Source organism: Gavia stellata, chromosome 30 (genome assembly GCF_030936135.1).
Source record: "Gavia stellata isolate bGavSte3 chromosome 30, bGavSte3.hap2, whole genome shotgun sequence".
Taxonomy (NCBI): Eukaryota; Metazoa; Chordata; class Aves; order Gaviiformes; family Gaviidae; genus Gavia; species Gavia stellata.
The window spans coordinates 1,312,699-1,325,738 of record NC_082623.1 but is presented as its reverse complement, the minus strand read 5'-3'; the positions used below and the strand labels follow the sequence as shown (position 1 = coordinate 1,325,738).

The window sequence follows — 13,040 nt, the reverse complement described above, 5'->3', positions numbered from 1 at the left end:
TAAATGATCAATCAAAGGAATTATTTCAAAGACGATTTGTCAGGCAAAGGTCTTTCTTGAATGTAAAGATACTCCAAGTTTCCCACATTGATGTTTCCTCTTTGAAAAGAAGATCTAGACCTTTAAAACTGGAAGGTGCTTTTCAGAGAAGATAAATGGAGGGAGAGGAGATGGAGGGGATAAACCAAAATAACTGAAGCAGTGATGAAGGACTTGACTCTGTGTCTTTTCTAAGAGCAGTGTTGGCCTGTTGACACTGGAAAGCCCAGAAGCAATCAGTGATCCGGTTCTTGACTAAACAAATTAATTTCTGTGAGGAAGAAGCAGCCCCGCAATTTTCTGTGGCTCTAGGTTGATTGAGAAGGGAGAGGGGCACAGAGGCTGGGCCCATTTGTCATGTCCAGAATGAATTGGGCTGGAGATTTAATTCAGCGGGTGAACATCTTGCTGCTGACAGGCGGGGGTCTTGTGGGGGAGCGGGGGTGGGCAGAGGAGGTACTGGAGTGCAGGTGAGCAACGGTGGAAATAGTAACTCTGGGCTGAGTTTTGCTGCCTGTCAATGACTAGCTCCTCAGTCCTATTTCACATCAGATCTTGTCTCAAGCAGGAGTAACTGAGCACTTTTCCACGTATAATGTTCAGTGAAGCTCCTGGAAGGAGAGGGAGTTCTGCCATCTCAGTTTGAATTTAATATGTAAATACCCCATGATGCCTGTGTAGCTGCCCTCGAGGAGTTTCTTGCATATGCCTCTGCCACTCTGTAAGTCACCACCAAGGACATCTACCCCAAACTTGGATCTACGTTAGAGACTCTCTGATGTTAACTTCAAACATAAGCATTTGGGAAAACTCCTGCCTCACAGTTCCCCTTTTCACGGCTGCTCAACACGCGTTGATGCCAACAGGTAAGTTTTGAGACTAGGTTAGTCGAAGTAGAGATACAGGGCAAGAAAAACGTGCCGTAACTGTGATAATGAAGCTGTTTCCCATGATGGTGGAGCCTGGTCTGAGCTGTGGTTGCCTTTGTGGTGCAGGAGAGAAAGGGCAACAAGTTAGTGCTGGAGCTACGCGAAGGGCTGCAGCTGCAGCGCTGCATCCGAGTGTTGTGCAACATGTAGCAGTGCCTGTGCAGAAGGAAGCTGTGCCAGGGCAGTGGGTGAATAACTATCTTCTTTTTGCGGTGGGGTTAAATACCGCTGAAGTCAGTGACAAGTCCTCAGTGGTCATGTGGTGGAGTTTCTCCACTGGAATTAAGTAATCGTGATCTTGCGCAGTTATCTTGTCTTGGGCCGGAGCTCTTTCTCAGCTGGTGTACACTCTCTTGGGGAGGCGTCTGTTCGATCACAGCGTGTTTTCTGCAGAATCCGAGGCACTTTGAAGAGCATGCTTCAAGGCGTTTTCCACTTCCTACCGTGAAAACTCTGTTTCACACAATGATGCCAGCGCCACGTGCCTGGTGATGGCTGCTTGTGCCGTGCACAAGATATGGAGGTGGAGGGTGGGGGCAGAGGTCTTTTGTTCCCAGCTCAGGGCTGGGCAGCAGGACGGAGCAGGCTGGTGTCAGTCTAAAGCTCTGTCCTCGCCTGCGGAGAGCTGACCCTGCTGAGTGGGGACCGGGAACAACAGCCTGTGCCTTGGTCTTGCGTCTGTTAAATACAGAACAAATCTTAGGGCTGCGTGTTTCTGACATCTGTGAAAGCAGTAATATGTTCTAATCGGGCATATGGTGTGTCCAGGATACGCTTAATGTTCTGGGACAGAGGTACTCCAGCAGCACCCGCTCCAGATGGTGAATGGCTTTCAGCCCCATAACCCTCCCTGGCCAGCTGGTTCTCGAGTGGTGCGGGCAGCGGAGGCTGTAATGGCAGGAAGCAGGTGGATGGGATGTTTCCTGCTGCCAGCAGACTTGCTGGTTTGAAATAAGGGTATTTAAATATGGACAGATGCCCCTAACCTGAAGAGGTGCCTCTCCCATGCCAGCCTTTTTCAAGACTGAAATGTATGAAATGTAGAAGAACAATTTTCAATCTTTTCCTTCGTAAGTAGCAAACCTTACGATGGCTCTAGTGACGGGGCCGTGCTGATCAGCAGAGCTGGTAGGGATCAGGGACCTGCTGCGGTCTGCACGGGGAGGCCAGCGAGGCAGCAGGGCTGCTGCAGAGGCTGGGCTCTGCTTGCCCATGCATAGAGGTGCAGGGCACCGTGTTTTCCCCTTGCTCCCTTACCTGGAGCACAGGAACCCTGTGTTGAGGTTTGCTCATTGACACGAGTGACTCCTGGCCAGACCTCAGCCCCAATGGGGGTGTTTCCACCCTCTGTCCCCCAAGCCCAGCCTCTCTTAAAGGCTGCTTGCTGAAAAAAATCCTTTTCCATGTCCTCTGGGGGTGCGATGCAGTGAGGCTGTGATACAACTTATCTCCACAGTCCCTGCCAGGGCTCCGGGCAGGAGAGGCTGTGGTTTGGTGCAAGATAATCACCCTTTCCCATAAGAAAAGGCTCCCCAGTGGTGTGGAAACGGAGCCCCAGATCAGCATTGTGATGGCTGGAGCCCCGATGCTCTCCCTGCTGCATGGGGCCCTGTTTTACCTCCGCTTTGTCCTGCTTGGGCTCCTGAATAATGGAAGGACTGTAAGCGGATACGGCCTGGCTCTCCGGTTTCCCCAGGAGAAGCATGGAGGCTTGGCCACCACCCTGGCCTCACCGGGCCCCTCTCCTTGCTGGGTATCAGGTGTTGGATGGGAGCTGAGCCAGGGCAGGGCGAGGGCTGGGTGCTGCAGGGAGGGTGGCCGGTACTTGCGATGGGTCCCCTTGTGCCTGTCCTACCCCAGTGCTCGGCTCCAGCCCCAGCTGGGGGGTCTGGTCCTCCCCGGCCCCCCAGGCTGGGTCTGTGCCCGTACGGTCATGTGCCCGTCTCAAAACAGCCTTTGTACTTGGGGCTTTTCTCTCTCTTCCCCAGTTTATTCCCAAGAACAAGCAAAACCAGAATATTTCAGTTGGAAGGGACAAAAATGTGCCTTTTAGCCCCATTTAAGCCACCTCTCTATTCCCCAGGCAGGAATATCATTATTGCTTGTTATTCAGCGAGCAGAAAGCGTGAGCACCAGGTTTTGGGCCAAAGGGAGGTTTGCAAGCGGCTCTGGGGGCCGGGGCCCCCGTTGGGCCGGGGCGCTGAGGCTGTGCTGTGGCCCTCGCAGGGGGGGACACGGGTGGAGGGGCCCTTTTCCAGCTCCCCAACCAGCATTTGGGATTTCCCCATAGCACAAGGGGGTGACAGGATGTGCTGGCTCAGGCTGGGCTTGGGGGACTTGCTTGGAGGGCAGGAGGACCCAGGACCACGTCGTGGTGGGCACCGGGGGCTGTGTCCTGGCTGTGGATTCCTTTCCCACTCCAGGGAGGCTCATGGATGTGCCTGGAGAGGGTCAAATCCTGCCCTAGCTCTGCACCCTGAAGGGGCGTGTGGGGACCAAAGGGGGATTCTGGTGGCTCTGCTGCACCCTGTAGCAGTGCTGTGTGTTCCCCGAAAGGCGTGTTTCTGAAGTGGGGCTGCCTGTTGCACCCATGAGCGTTGGGGACACCAGGGCTGCGCTGGGTGCTGTGGCCCCCTGCCCCCGCCTTCCTTCCTGCGAGGGCAGGAAGGACCAAGCCCCGCTTCCTTCCTGTGCAGGGATGGGGGTCATGGGGCATCTGCGGTGAGAAAAGCCCTTCCCATCCTGCAGCTGTTACTGGTGGTTTCAACATCCACGTAAGCCACCGAGCCCCATGTTCCTTCCTTATCGTGTGTGATTAAACAGCAAAGCTCTGCTGCGTCGTGCCGTCCCGGCTCCCTTGGCCATCCCGACACCTTCCAGCCCCTGGCCGGGTGCAAATACTGACTGCCCCTGCTCCGATGCAGGCAGGGCGTCCCCACTGAGCTCCCCAGGACCCCGTGGGGACAGAGCCACTGGCATCCCATGATGGGAATTTAAGGATTTAAAAATCAAACAGCATGGGAAAAGTGAAAGCCAGCAAATCCGGGACCCTGCGGACGTCTCTTCCTCTCCTTCCCAGCACCACTGCCTGCTTCCTGCCCTACCTTATCTCTCCGCGGCCACCTTTGTCCTCGCAGATGTGACCGAGGCCGACGGTTCCACCTGAACCCACAGCGAGCAGCTGGGGCTGGAAGGCGTTGCGGGGAGTTTGTAGAAGACGGAGCCTGGCAAGAGACGTTGGGGCCTTTCCAAAGGTGGGAGAGGTCCAGGAGAGGAGGGAAATGGGATCCGTGCTTCGGTGCGGATAAATGGGGAGGATTGGGTGGAGGGAAAGGGAAGGGTCTTCCCTCTCTTTGGATGCTGCAGGTGAGTTGCCGTGTTGGGAGGAGATATGGAGGAGCGCCTGGCTCTGAGCTGGGTGCAAGTGATGCTGCTGGGTGACTTGTGGTGGGTGCTTCAGGCTGCCTGGGGGTCCGGAGGAGGGAATCAGTGGGGGAGAAATGAGGCTTGGAGGGTAGAGGAGCTGGGGACAAACTGGGCCGTGGGAAGGGCCCCCCCATTGGCTTGCGAGGAAAGGAAGGGGCCCCCACCAGGGCTGCGATGCCCAATGCTCCAGCGAGGAGCCCTATGTGGTGCCCCTGTGGGGTGCATCCCGGGTGGGATCCCGGCAGCCAGCTCTGCCCTGGCCTGGGCTGCCGGGGGGTTCAGTTCTGGCTTGGCAGCCCCGGAGGTTTCTGCTGTCTCAGCACAAGGGCTGGAAAATAGATGGGGGCAAAAAGGCGCAACAGCTCCGTGTCCCCAGGCTCCTGGCTCGGCGCATGGTGCGTTTTCACCCCGGTGCCACTAAAGTGGCAGGTTTGCACGGGAGTTTGGGGTGCTGGGGCCTGGCGAGAGCCTTCGGGGGGTCTGATCCTGGCTGGGGGTCTGGGGCTACCAACGGAGGTGGTGGGTGGGTGGGAGACAGCCTGTGCCATCACGGGATGCCCAGTCTTGGGGGGGAGGCTGATGCTGCCCTAACCCCCGCAGCGGGGCTGGGGGCCCTTCACCCCGTCCCACCCGGGGTGCCCACCAGCCCGGCCCGTTCATCGAGCACTGGCTGGTGGGGAGCAGAAGACGCCGGACGCTCCTCCTCTGCAGGAGGCAGGCGAGGACTCGGGGTGGGGCTTTGCCGAGCGAGAAACCAGAGGCCAGCCAGCCCTGGGGAATTTGCCAGGGCTGAGCACCCCGGCGAGACGGCGAAGCTGCCTGGCTGTTCACGACCACACACCCCTGCGCCGGGCTGCTGCGCACCCCGTAAGTCTCTGCTGCCTTGGTGGGTGCGTCCGGAGCAGTGCTGGGCAGGAGCCTTCTCACTGGTGTCATGGGATGGGGCTGCACGGGAAAGGGGTGCCCTGGGCCAGGGTCGCCTGGGGACCCGGGGGGAGTGAGGGCAGAGTGTTGGGCTGGGGGTCCCCATGCTGTCAGCTGTGGGGACCGGATCAGACCCAAGTGTCCCCTTACCAAGCCACCTGCAGAGACCCCCCTGTGCTGCGGGGCTGTGGGGCAGCTGGGTTGACCTAAAGCTTTGGGTCCCAGAGTCCTGCACTATTGAAACACAGCTTTTCCCCTGCTTCCTCCCTGCGGGATGACTCTTGGAGCAGGGAGACCCACAGAGCATGGGGCTGGACCCTGGGCTGGCTCCAGGGGGTCCAGGAGCGCCCTGTCCCACACAGCCCCAAACAGCAGCAATTTGCTCGTGGGGGACATTGTGCTGCTACGATTTGCCATGTCCTCTGCCCAAGTGAGTGGCGATTTCTGGTGCTGGGTTACACCCTGCCCCTCTCCATCCTGGGGTCCCCCACCGGGAGGTGGTGAGGGGCACTGACCCGCGAGGCAGGAGACGTGGCGCTTACCCCCCTGGGTGACGCACAGCCTTTTTCTGTGCCTCAGTTTCCCCCAGCATGGAAAGGCGCTTCTGGCAGTGGGACGGTGCAAACAGCCCCACTCTCCCCAGTGCTGGAGGAAGCAGCTGGAGCCGCCTGCGCACAGGGAGCATCCGGCCCTTCCTCGCAGCCTCACGGGACCGAGGCCGGGTATTTACTTGTTCTCCTTCCCCTCTGCTGCTGGCCTGAGTCACGGCTGCTGCGTCACGCAGCCCATTTGGCCAGGAGACTCTTAACAAAGCGGCAGAGTTTGTCTGGCTCTGGGCAAGTGGCAGCCAGCTGCTTCTGGCCACCAGCCCTATGTCCCCATGGGGGGGGTGGCTTTTGGGGACATCCCCAGCAGGGTGCTGAGCTGCGGGGAAGGTGTACGAGGTGCTGGGGCAGGAGTGGGGACAGGGATGCTCCATGGAAGCACGCGGGGCAGGAGTGGGGACAGGGATGCTCCATGGAAGCACGTGGAGCAAGAGCAGGCACCGGGAGGATGCTGCATCCCAGGGGTGTGCCCACGGTGGCGTGGCCCCTGGCTGTGCCCATCTAGCTGGGCTGCTTTGTTTCAACATGGAGGCAAAAATCCGAAGCCCAATTAGGGGGCTAATTATGGGGCAGTGTTCGTTGCGTTGTGTTCTGTCAAGCCCACAATGCAGAGCGATGCTGGAAGGGCGTGGTGCGTGCGATGCCCTGTTCCCCATGGGCTCCCGCTCCATGGATGAAACCACTGGCCGTGGGAGCAGGGAGTGCTGAGCAGCACCTTGTTTTCCATCCAGGATGGGCCACTGGCAGCTGGATGCCCTCCCGGCAGCCAGAAAAACCTTTGGCCACCCAGAGTATAAATACGCCCAGCCTGGCGGGTGGCCGGCTGCCAAGCCTCGCCGTTCCCAGCTCACCCTGTGGCCTCGGTGCTGCACCATGGATCATGGAGGTCTGGGCTCAGAAACCACTTCCAGAGTGGCTTCAGGACAGGATGTCCCCGTGGCATGGGACGGGGCCCTAAAGCTGCCCCCCCTAAGCCGGCGAGCTGCCTGTGCCCCCATCGCTGCGGGGGAAGGAGAGGCCGGGGGGGTTTTGGGAAGAGCTGGCCGTAGGGCTGGCCCATGGCGGTGAGCACCCCCAATTCTCCCCACTCTCTGCTGTGACCTGAACAGAAATTTTAAGCAGCTCCAGGAGCTGGTGGTCCCCGAGTGCTTCAAAGAATCAGCGCTAACCAGAGCTCAACCACCACCTTGTGCCACTGGGGGGGTCCTGTATCCCCTTCCCCGATAGCTGCTGGGTTCAAGCTTGGGGGAGGCAGCCCCTCTGTTCTCCTTGGCCAAGACGGGTCTCACTGAAGCCGAGGCTGAGCCCAACCCTCCCTGGGAGAGAGTAGCTCGCTCTGGTTTAATTGCTTATCTCTGAGTGCTGAGCAGTGATCCTGGGTGAGATCAGCATGGCAAGGACAGCACTGGCTGCTGCATGGGCGGGGACCTGTTCTGCACTGGCCTGTTGAGATGCTGACAACCCCCAAAGGACTTTTGGGCAGGAAAACAGGGGTTTTCTCCTTAAAATCACTCCAGGGCAGCAGAAATGGAGGTGCTGCACCGGCCTCTGCAGTTTGGGTAACATGAGTGGGCTGGGAGCATCCGCTGCACAGCAGCAGTTGATGCAGTGATGTATTTAAGAAGTCCTGGGTAAAGCCCAGCCTTTGTTCAGGAATGCTGGCAGCTTTCTTGGCGTTTTATTATACGGCTTGGGAGGGCCTTTCCTCCATGTTTGCATTCAAAGACACTTTGACCCAAACAAGCCGACCCGCTGTGAGCAGTTTGGATGGGGCTGGCTGTGTCTGCCCAGCTGGGCTGGGCACTCACTTCTCTCCACTTTCCCCTCTTCCAGGGCAGACCCGGTCGTATTTATAATGGAAAAACCCCAGGCAAACACAGGAGCCTTTTAGCCTCTAGCCACGCCTCTGCTACAAGGCAAAATATCTCAAGGGCAGCACGAATTCCTTGAAGGTGACAGTCTCCCTGCTCAGGGACGGCTTTCTTGTCCTACAAAGCAAGGGACGTGGCTGGGATGGGGTGGCCACGGCTGCAGGGGGCTGCCCAGAGGCAGACGGGGAGCAGGGCAGGCAGGAGGGGCTGGGGGACCTGCTTCGTCCTTGCGATGCTGGAAGAGCAGCCTGGGCTCCTTTGAGACCTGAGTGTTTCCCAGGGCTTGGTGCCAAGTCCCGAGGTCTTGGTGACTGCTCCTGGGGTGCCACCCTGACCCAAAAGTCTTCCCCAATGTGTGGGTCACCTGCGTTTCTTCTGCCTCCAGCTCTGGGGCTGCTGTGCAGGGTGTTGCAGGGCAGCGGGGGGTGTTGGTGGGGTGGATTTTGTACCTGGTTGATTTTTTTCCTGGCTGGGTTGAGGTGTCCTGCTGCTGCCTGCCCAAAGGGGACAGTGCCTGGGTGCCTCCTGACACCCCACAGCCGCCCATGGGCATGCACCCCTGGGAGCTCTGGGCAGAGGGGTCAGCCCTTCTGGGCTGCATCCAGGCACTGCCCCACTGTCCCATCCAGGGGATGGTGGTTTTCCCCAGGGCCGTGCCCTGACCTGCCATGACCCTTCCTCCCACAGGGCTCAGTGTGCCAGCCCGGTGCTATGCGATGCTCCCTGAAGCGCTCCCTCATGGCTGCACTTGCAGCCGCCTTCCTCCTCCTCCTCCTCCTCCTCCATGGGGGCAGCTGGCAGGAACAGGATCCCCTGGAGGTGAGTCCCCCCACCAGCGATGTCCTGCTGGAGAGGCCACTGGAGCATCCTCCCTCCCTGCCTGCCCCGCACAGACCCCAACCCCAGCTCTGCCTTCTCCTCTCCCTGGGGTTGCCCTGTGCACCTGGGCCTCCCCTGATCCAGGAGCTGGGAGGGCAGGACAGGGGCTCCCCCTCATTTCTGGGTCCCCCCCTTGTCCTCCCCCCTTGCTTACGCCTGTCCACGGTGCTCTGGGGACTGACCTGGCTGCCTGCGGCTCTCATCCAGGTGAAGCTTAGGGGCTTGGCCCCAGACACGGTCCTGCAGATGCTGCAGCCGGAAGGAACCCAGCACATCCTCAGGGACATGGATGACCTCTCTGCGCTCCACAATGTCTCCTACCACCTCCTGGCTGGCTCCCTCTCACCCCACAAAAGTGAGTGGCTCCAAGACCCTGGACTGAGCAGGGCTGAACTCTCCCATCGCAGCTGCATGTCCCAGCATGGACCTGCCCATCGCTGCTGCTGCCGGGGCGGGGAGGGGTCTGCTTCCAACCTTTTTGGGATGGGGGACCTGCCAATACTTGGTGACCTCCTCCCTAGCCAGCCTTCGCTGCTCTGTCTGGGGAGATGGAGGGGTAGAGGAAGGTCCATGTGCTCCAAGCACGGTCCGTGCTTCTGCACCTTGGGACTGGGGTGACTGCAGACATTGTGGGCTTCCCAGATCTCTGTGGGGAGGGTGCCATCTCCCCAGGGTTGAGATTCCTGCTCTCCATTCAAGAAGGTGGAGATGCTGGGGCTGGACCTCTGGGACAACCCCATAGTGTGGGAGACGTGGGTCAAGCTCTTGGACATAAGCACGAAAAGCAATTTGCATGCAAACACCATGGGAAGGAGCTTAGGGCAGCCCCACGTGAGCCCATGCCAAAACCAGAGGTCTAGTCCGTGCCCAGTGCTGCACAGACCAGCAGCAAGGGAAGCTGCAGCAAAGCTGAACAAATGCAAGCACAGCTGGGCTGTGGGGAGGGCAGAAGGATGCCTCACCCCAGTGTGGCTGCCTCTCCATGAGGTTCAGAGTAGGGTAGGGGCATGCTTCCAGGATGTGCAGCCATGCCACACAGCCATTCCTGCCTCATAGACTGTCTCTGCACTGTTCCTTCCCCAAGTTTGGCTTTTTTTAAGGCATTTTTCCCCAAACACTTCTTCAGAGAAGTCCCTGACTGTTTGGTCCAGTTTTGGGCACCTCCTGAGACACTAGCAGCTTCAGAAAGGACCTGCTGGCCTTGAACATGGGGCCATAAACAGCATTAACCACGTTGGTTGGCCATGTGGAGAGCTTTTTGGAGCCCCCTCCTTGTGGCTTCCAGGGAAAAACCTCACCATGGTGCATCCCAGGTCACCCCTCAGCCTGCTAATGCCTTTCCTTTGCCTTGCAGAATTCTTGGCAGTGGGATTGGCATCGGTCCGGCGGCCACGTGGCTACTATCTCCCTGCCACGCTCCAGTCCCTCTTCACACAGTCAACAGAGAAGGAGCTCCAGGAGATGGTGGTGGTGGTGCACCTGGCTGACACAGACCCGAGTTGGAACGTGCGTGTGGCCGCCGACATCGCCCGCAAGTTTGCTCAGCACATCCTCCTGGGCCGGCTCCTGCTTATCCACGCTCCCCACGAGTTCTACCCCACCCTGGAGGGCCTCAAGAGAAACTACAATGACCCGGAGGAGCGCGTGAGGTTCAGGTCCAAGCAGAATGTAGACTACGCCTTTCTCCTCGCCTTCGCTGCCAACCTCTCCTCCTACTACTTGATGATCGAGGACGATGTGTGGTGTGCCAAGTCCTTCTTGACGGCCATCCGCAAGGCACTGGCTTCCCGGGAAGGCTCCAACTGGGCCACCCTTGAGTTCTCCAAGCTGGGCTACATCGGTAAGCTCTACCGCTCCAGTGACCTTCCTCGCCTGGCTCGCTTCCTCCTCCTCTTCTACCAGGAGATGCCCTGTGACTGGCTGCTGGTCCACTTCCGCCTCCTGCTCACCCAGAAGGACGTAATCCGCTTCAAGCCCTCCCTCTTCCAGCACATGGGCCTCTACTCCTCCTTCCAGGGCACTGTCAACCGGCTGGAGGACGATGAGTTCCAAGCTGATGCCTTGGACCTTCCAGATAACCCACCGGCGGCCTTGTTCACCAGCATGTCTATCTTTGAGAATTATGAGCCCCTCAAGGCTTACAGCATGGCAGAGGGGTATTTTTGGGGGAAAGACCCAGCAGCCGGCAGCATCTTCTCCATCGTTTTCCAGCAGCCGGCCCGCATCACCCGTGTCCGGGTGCGCACAGGCTCCGAGGAGCGCCAGGGTGATATCCTGCGCACGGGGGTGCTGGAGCTGGGCCGGCAGCGGCAGGCTGACGGTCGGGACTGTTCTGCCTACATCACCGTGGGCACCTTCGAGAAGGGGACCTTTGAGCGGCGGGGGCTGGAAAGGGGCGTGCCCGGCCCCGTGGAGTGCGTGAGGATCCGGGTAACCCGGGACCAGAGTGAGTGGCTCATCATCCAGAGCATCGACATCTGGACCATGGCGGGCACCTGACTGGGGATGTGGCGGGTTGCCAAAGTGGCTGGATTTTGTACTAAGAGGCCCTTTATTTTCTCACTTCTTTGATAAGGAATTAAATTATTGACTCCCGTTGGTGCTGCCGCTTTTCTCCGGAGGGATGGCAGGTGCTGCTGCGGGACGTGGATGGGGCCAGGAGCAGGGCCCACCAGGCTGTGCCTGCTTGGGGGATGTCCTGGCGAGCCATGCAGGGAGGAGCAGAGCTTGGGAGCTTCAGGCTGGGCAGCAGCAAACATTTCCTCCCAGGGAGGATGGTGCACAGGACAGAGCTAATCAGCTAATTAACAAATCAAATAATTAATCAGGCAGTGGCATTTTTCGCAACCTCTCCACACCATCCTTTCCCCATCTGAGTTTTCTAACCCACCGACTCCGATTTCTAACCGGCCATTTCTTTCCTCTCCTATCCCATTTTCAAGCTGTTCCTGAGAGGGGTCAGGGGAAGGTAAGGGGGTGCTGCTCACCAAACCCCTCGCCCTCCAGGATCAGGGACCCAGGGGTCCGGTCGCTGGGAGCAGGACCCCCACTGCCGGTGATCACCCGTGTCTCAGTGCTGATCAGAGGGGCACTGGCCACCAGATGGACCCATCGCACTGCCTCGGTCCCTGCACGACAGCCACAGCAGCTCTCATCCAGCCACTGCTTGTGTTTAGAGCCTTCAAACAGATTTTCGACCCTTCAAACAGGTTTTCCCCCTCTCGGGGGGCTGCGGTTCCCAGGGACCACACGCTGTGTCCATGAGGGATTCACACCGAGAGGGCTGGACAGCGAAGATGGGGTTTCTAAAAAGGGGAGAAAGGTCCAACGATTGAGCACCGCAGAACAAGGACGGGTAAAGGAAAATGTGACCTCGGTATAGTGTGAAGCTCTAGGTACTTTTTAGTCCAGCGAGGTGCTGAAGGGTAACTGGGGTACACACAGGTTGCAGGCACAAAGGCCCCAAAAAGCTTCTGTTTGGATTTGTCTGGCAGGATCAGCTTGGAGGGCTGGATCCTGCTGAGCAGCTCTATCAAAAGCTGTTGGCACTAGCATGCAAGGCGGTGACCGGTGCCTCTCCCAATTAGGCTTTTAGCAACAACTGCTCAGCTTTCAACAAACGAGGAGGAATTCTGATCTGCTCGGCCTTCCCGCAAGACAGCTCTGAGCAGTTTGTCACTAACTTGTGCCAAGCAGGACTGCTCTGGTTTGCTGGTGTTTTAAGCCCGGCTCTCCTGGAGCAAGAGAGTCACCCTCTGAGCACAGACAGGCACAAACCAGTGTCAGGGGACCCACGTGCAGTGCCACAACACTCAAGTGCCATAACCACAGCTCAGTCTTGAGGTCGTGCATCGACTTGCATGCTGGGCACTGGAAGGCAGCCTGGAGAGCAGCCGCTCAGTGCTGGGAGCCCCAGACCTGGTGTGATGGGACTTTTCCCTGAAAAAAAGTCAACCATGTAATAGATCTTTGTCTGCATTTAATACAGAGATGCTACATGACAAACTCCAGCACCTTCCTGACATTATAAATGTTCTCAGTGGGATCAATATACACATTGCAGGATCACTTCAGTTTCTTCCACACAGCCCAAGTACAGTTAGAGCTCTTGGAGTATTTTGAGCAGCACAAGTGTCCCCCTTCCTGACAAGACCCAGACAAGTGTTTACAGAGCTCCAGTGGAGCCTTGGCTCCAGTTCTCTTGGACACAAACGCTCCTGACGACGCTGTGAGAGCATCAAGGGTTACCAATGTGGGTACAAATGGAAACCTTTCTCCCCGGTATGTTTTTATCCACTGCTAAAGCGGGGAAAAAGACAAATGTAAATCAACCTTTCACCTGTTGGTCTCTTACTTGTGAATGTACT

The 13,040-nt window shown here is 58.2% G+C and overlaps 1 protein-coding gene across 1 annotated transcript; it reads left to right on the top strand.

Annotated features, from left to right (window-relative positions):
* Positions 1–8,499: 8,499 nt before the first annotated feature.
* Positions 8,500–11,188, top strand: LOC104256197 (alpha-1,6-mannosyl-glycoprotein 4-beta-N-acetylglucosaminyltransferase-like). The gene is made up of 3 exons (XM_059831260.1): positions 8,500–8,613; positions 8,881–9,028; positions 10,028–11,188. Exons 1-3 carry the CDS (start codon positions 8,506–8,508, stop codon positions 11,170–11,172), a joined length of 1,401 nt encoding a protein of 466 aa, XP_059687243.1. The 5' UTR covers positions 8,500–8,505; the 3' UTR covers positions 11,173–11,188.
* The last annotated feature ends 1,852 nt before the right edge of the window (positions 11,189–13,040 follow it).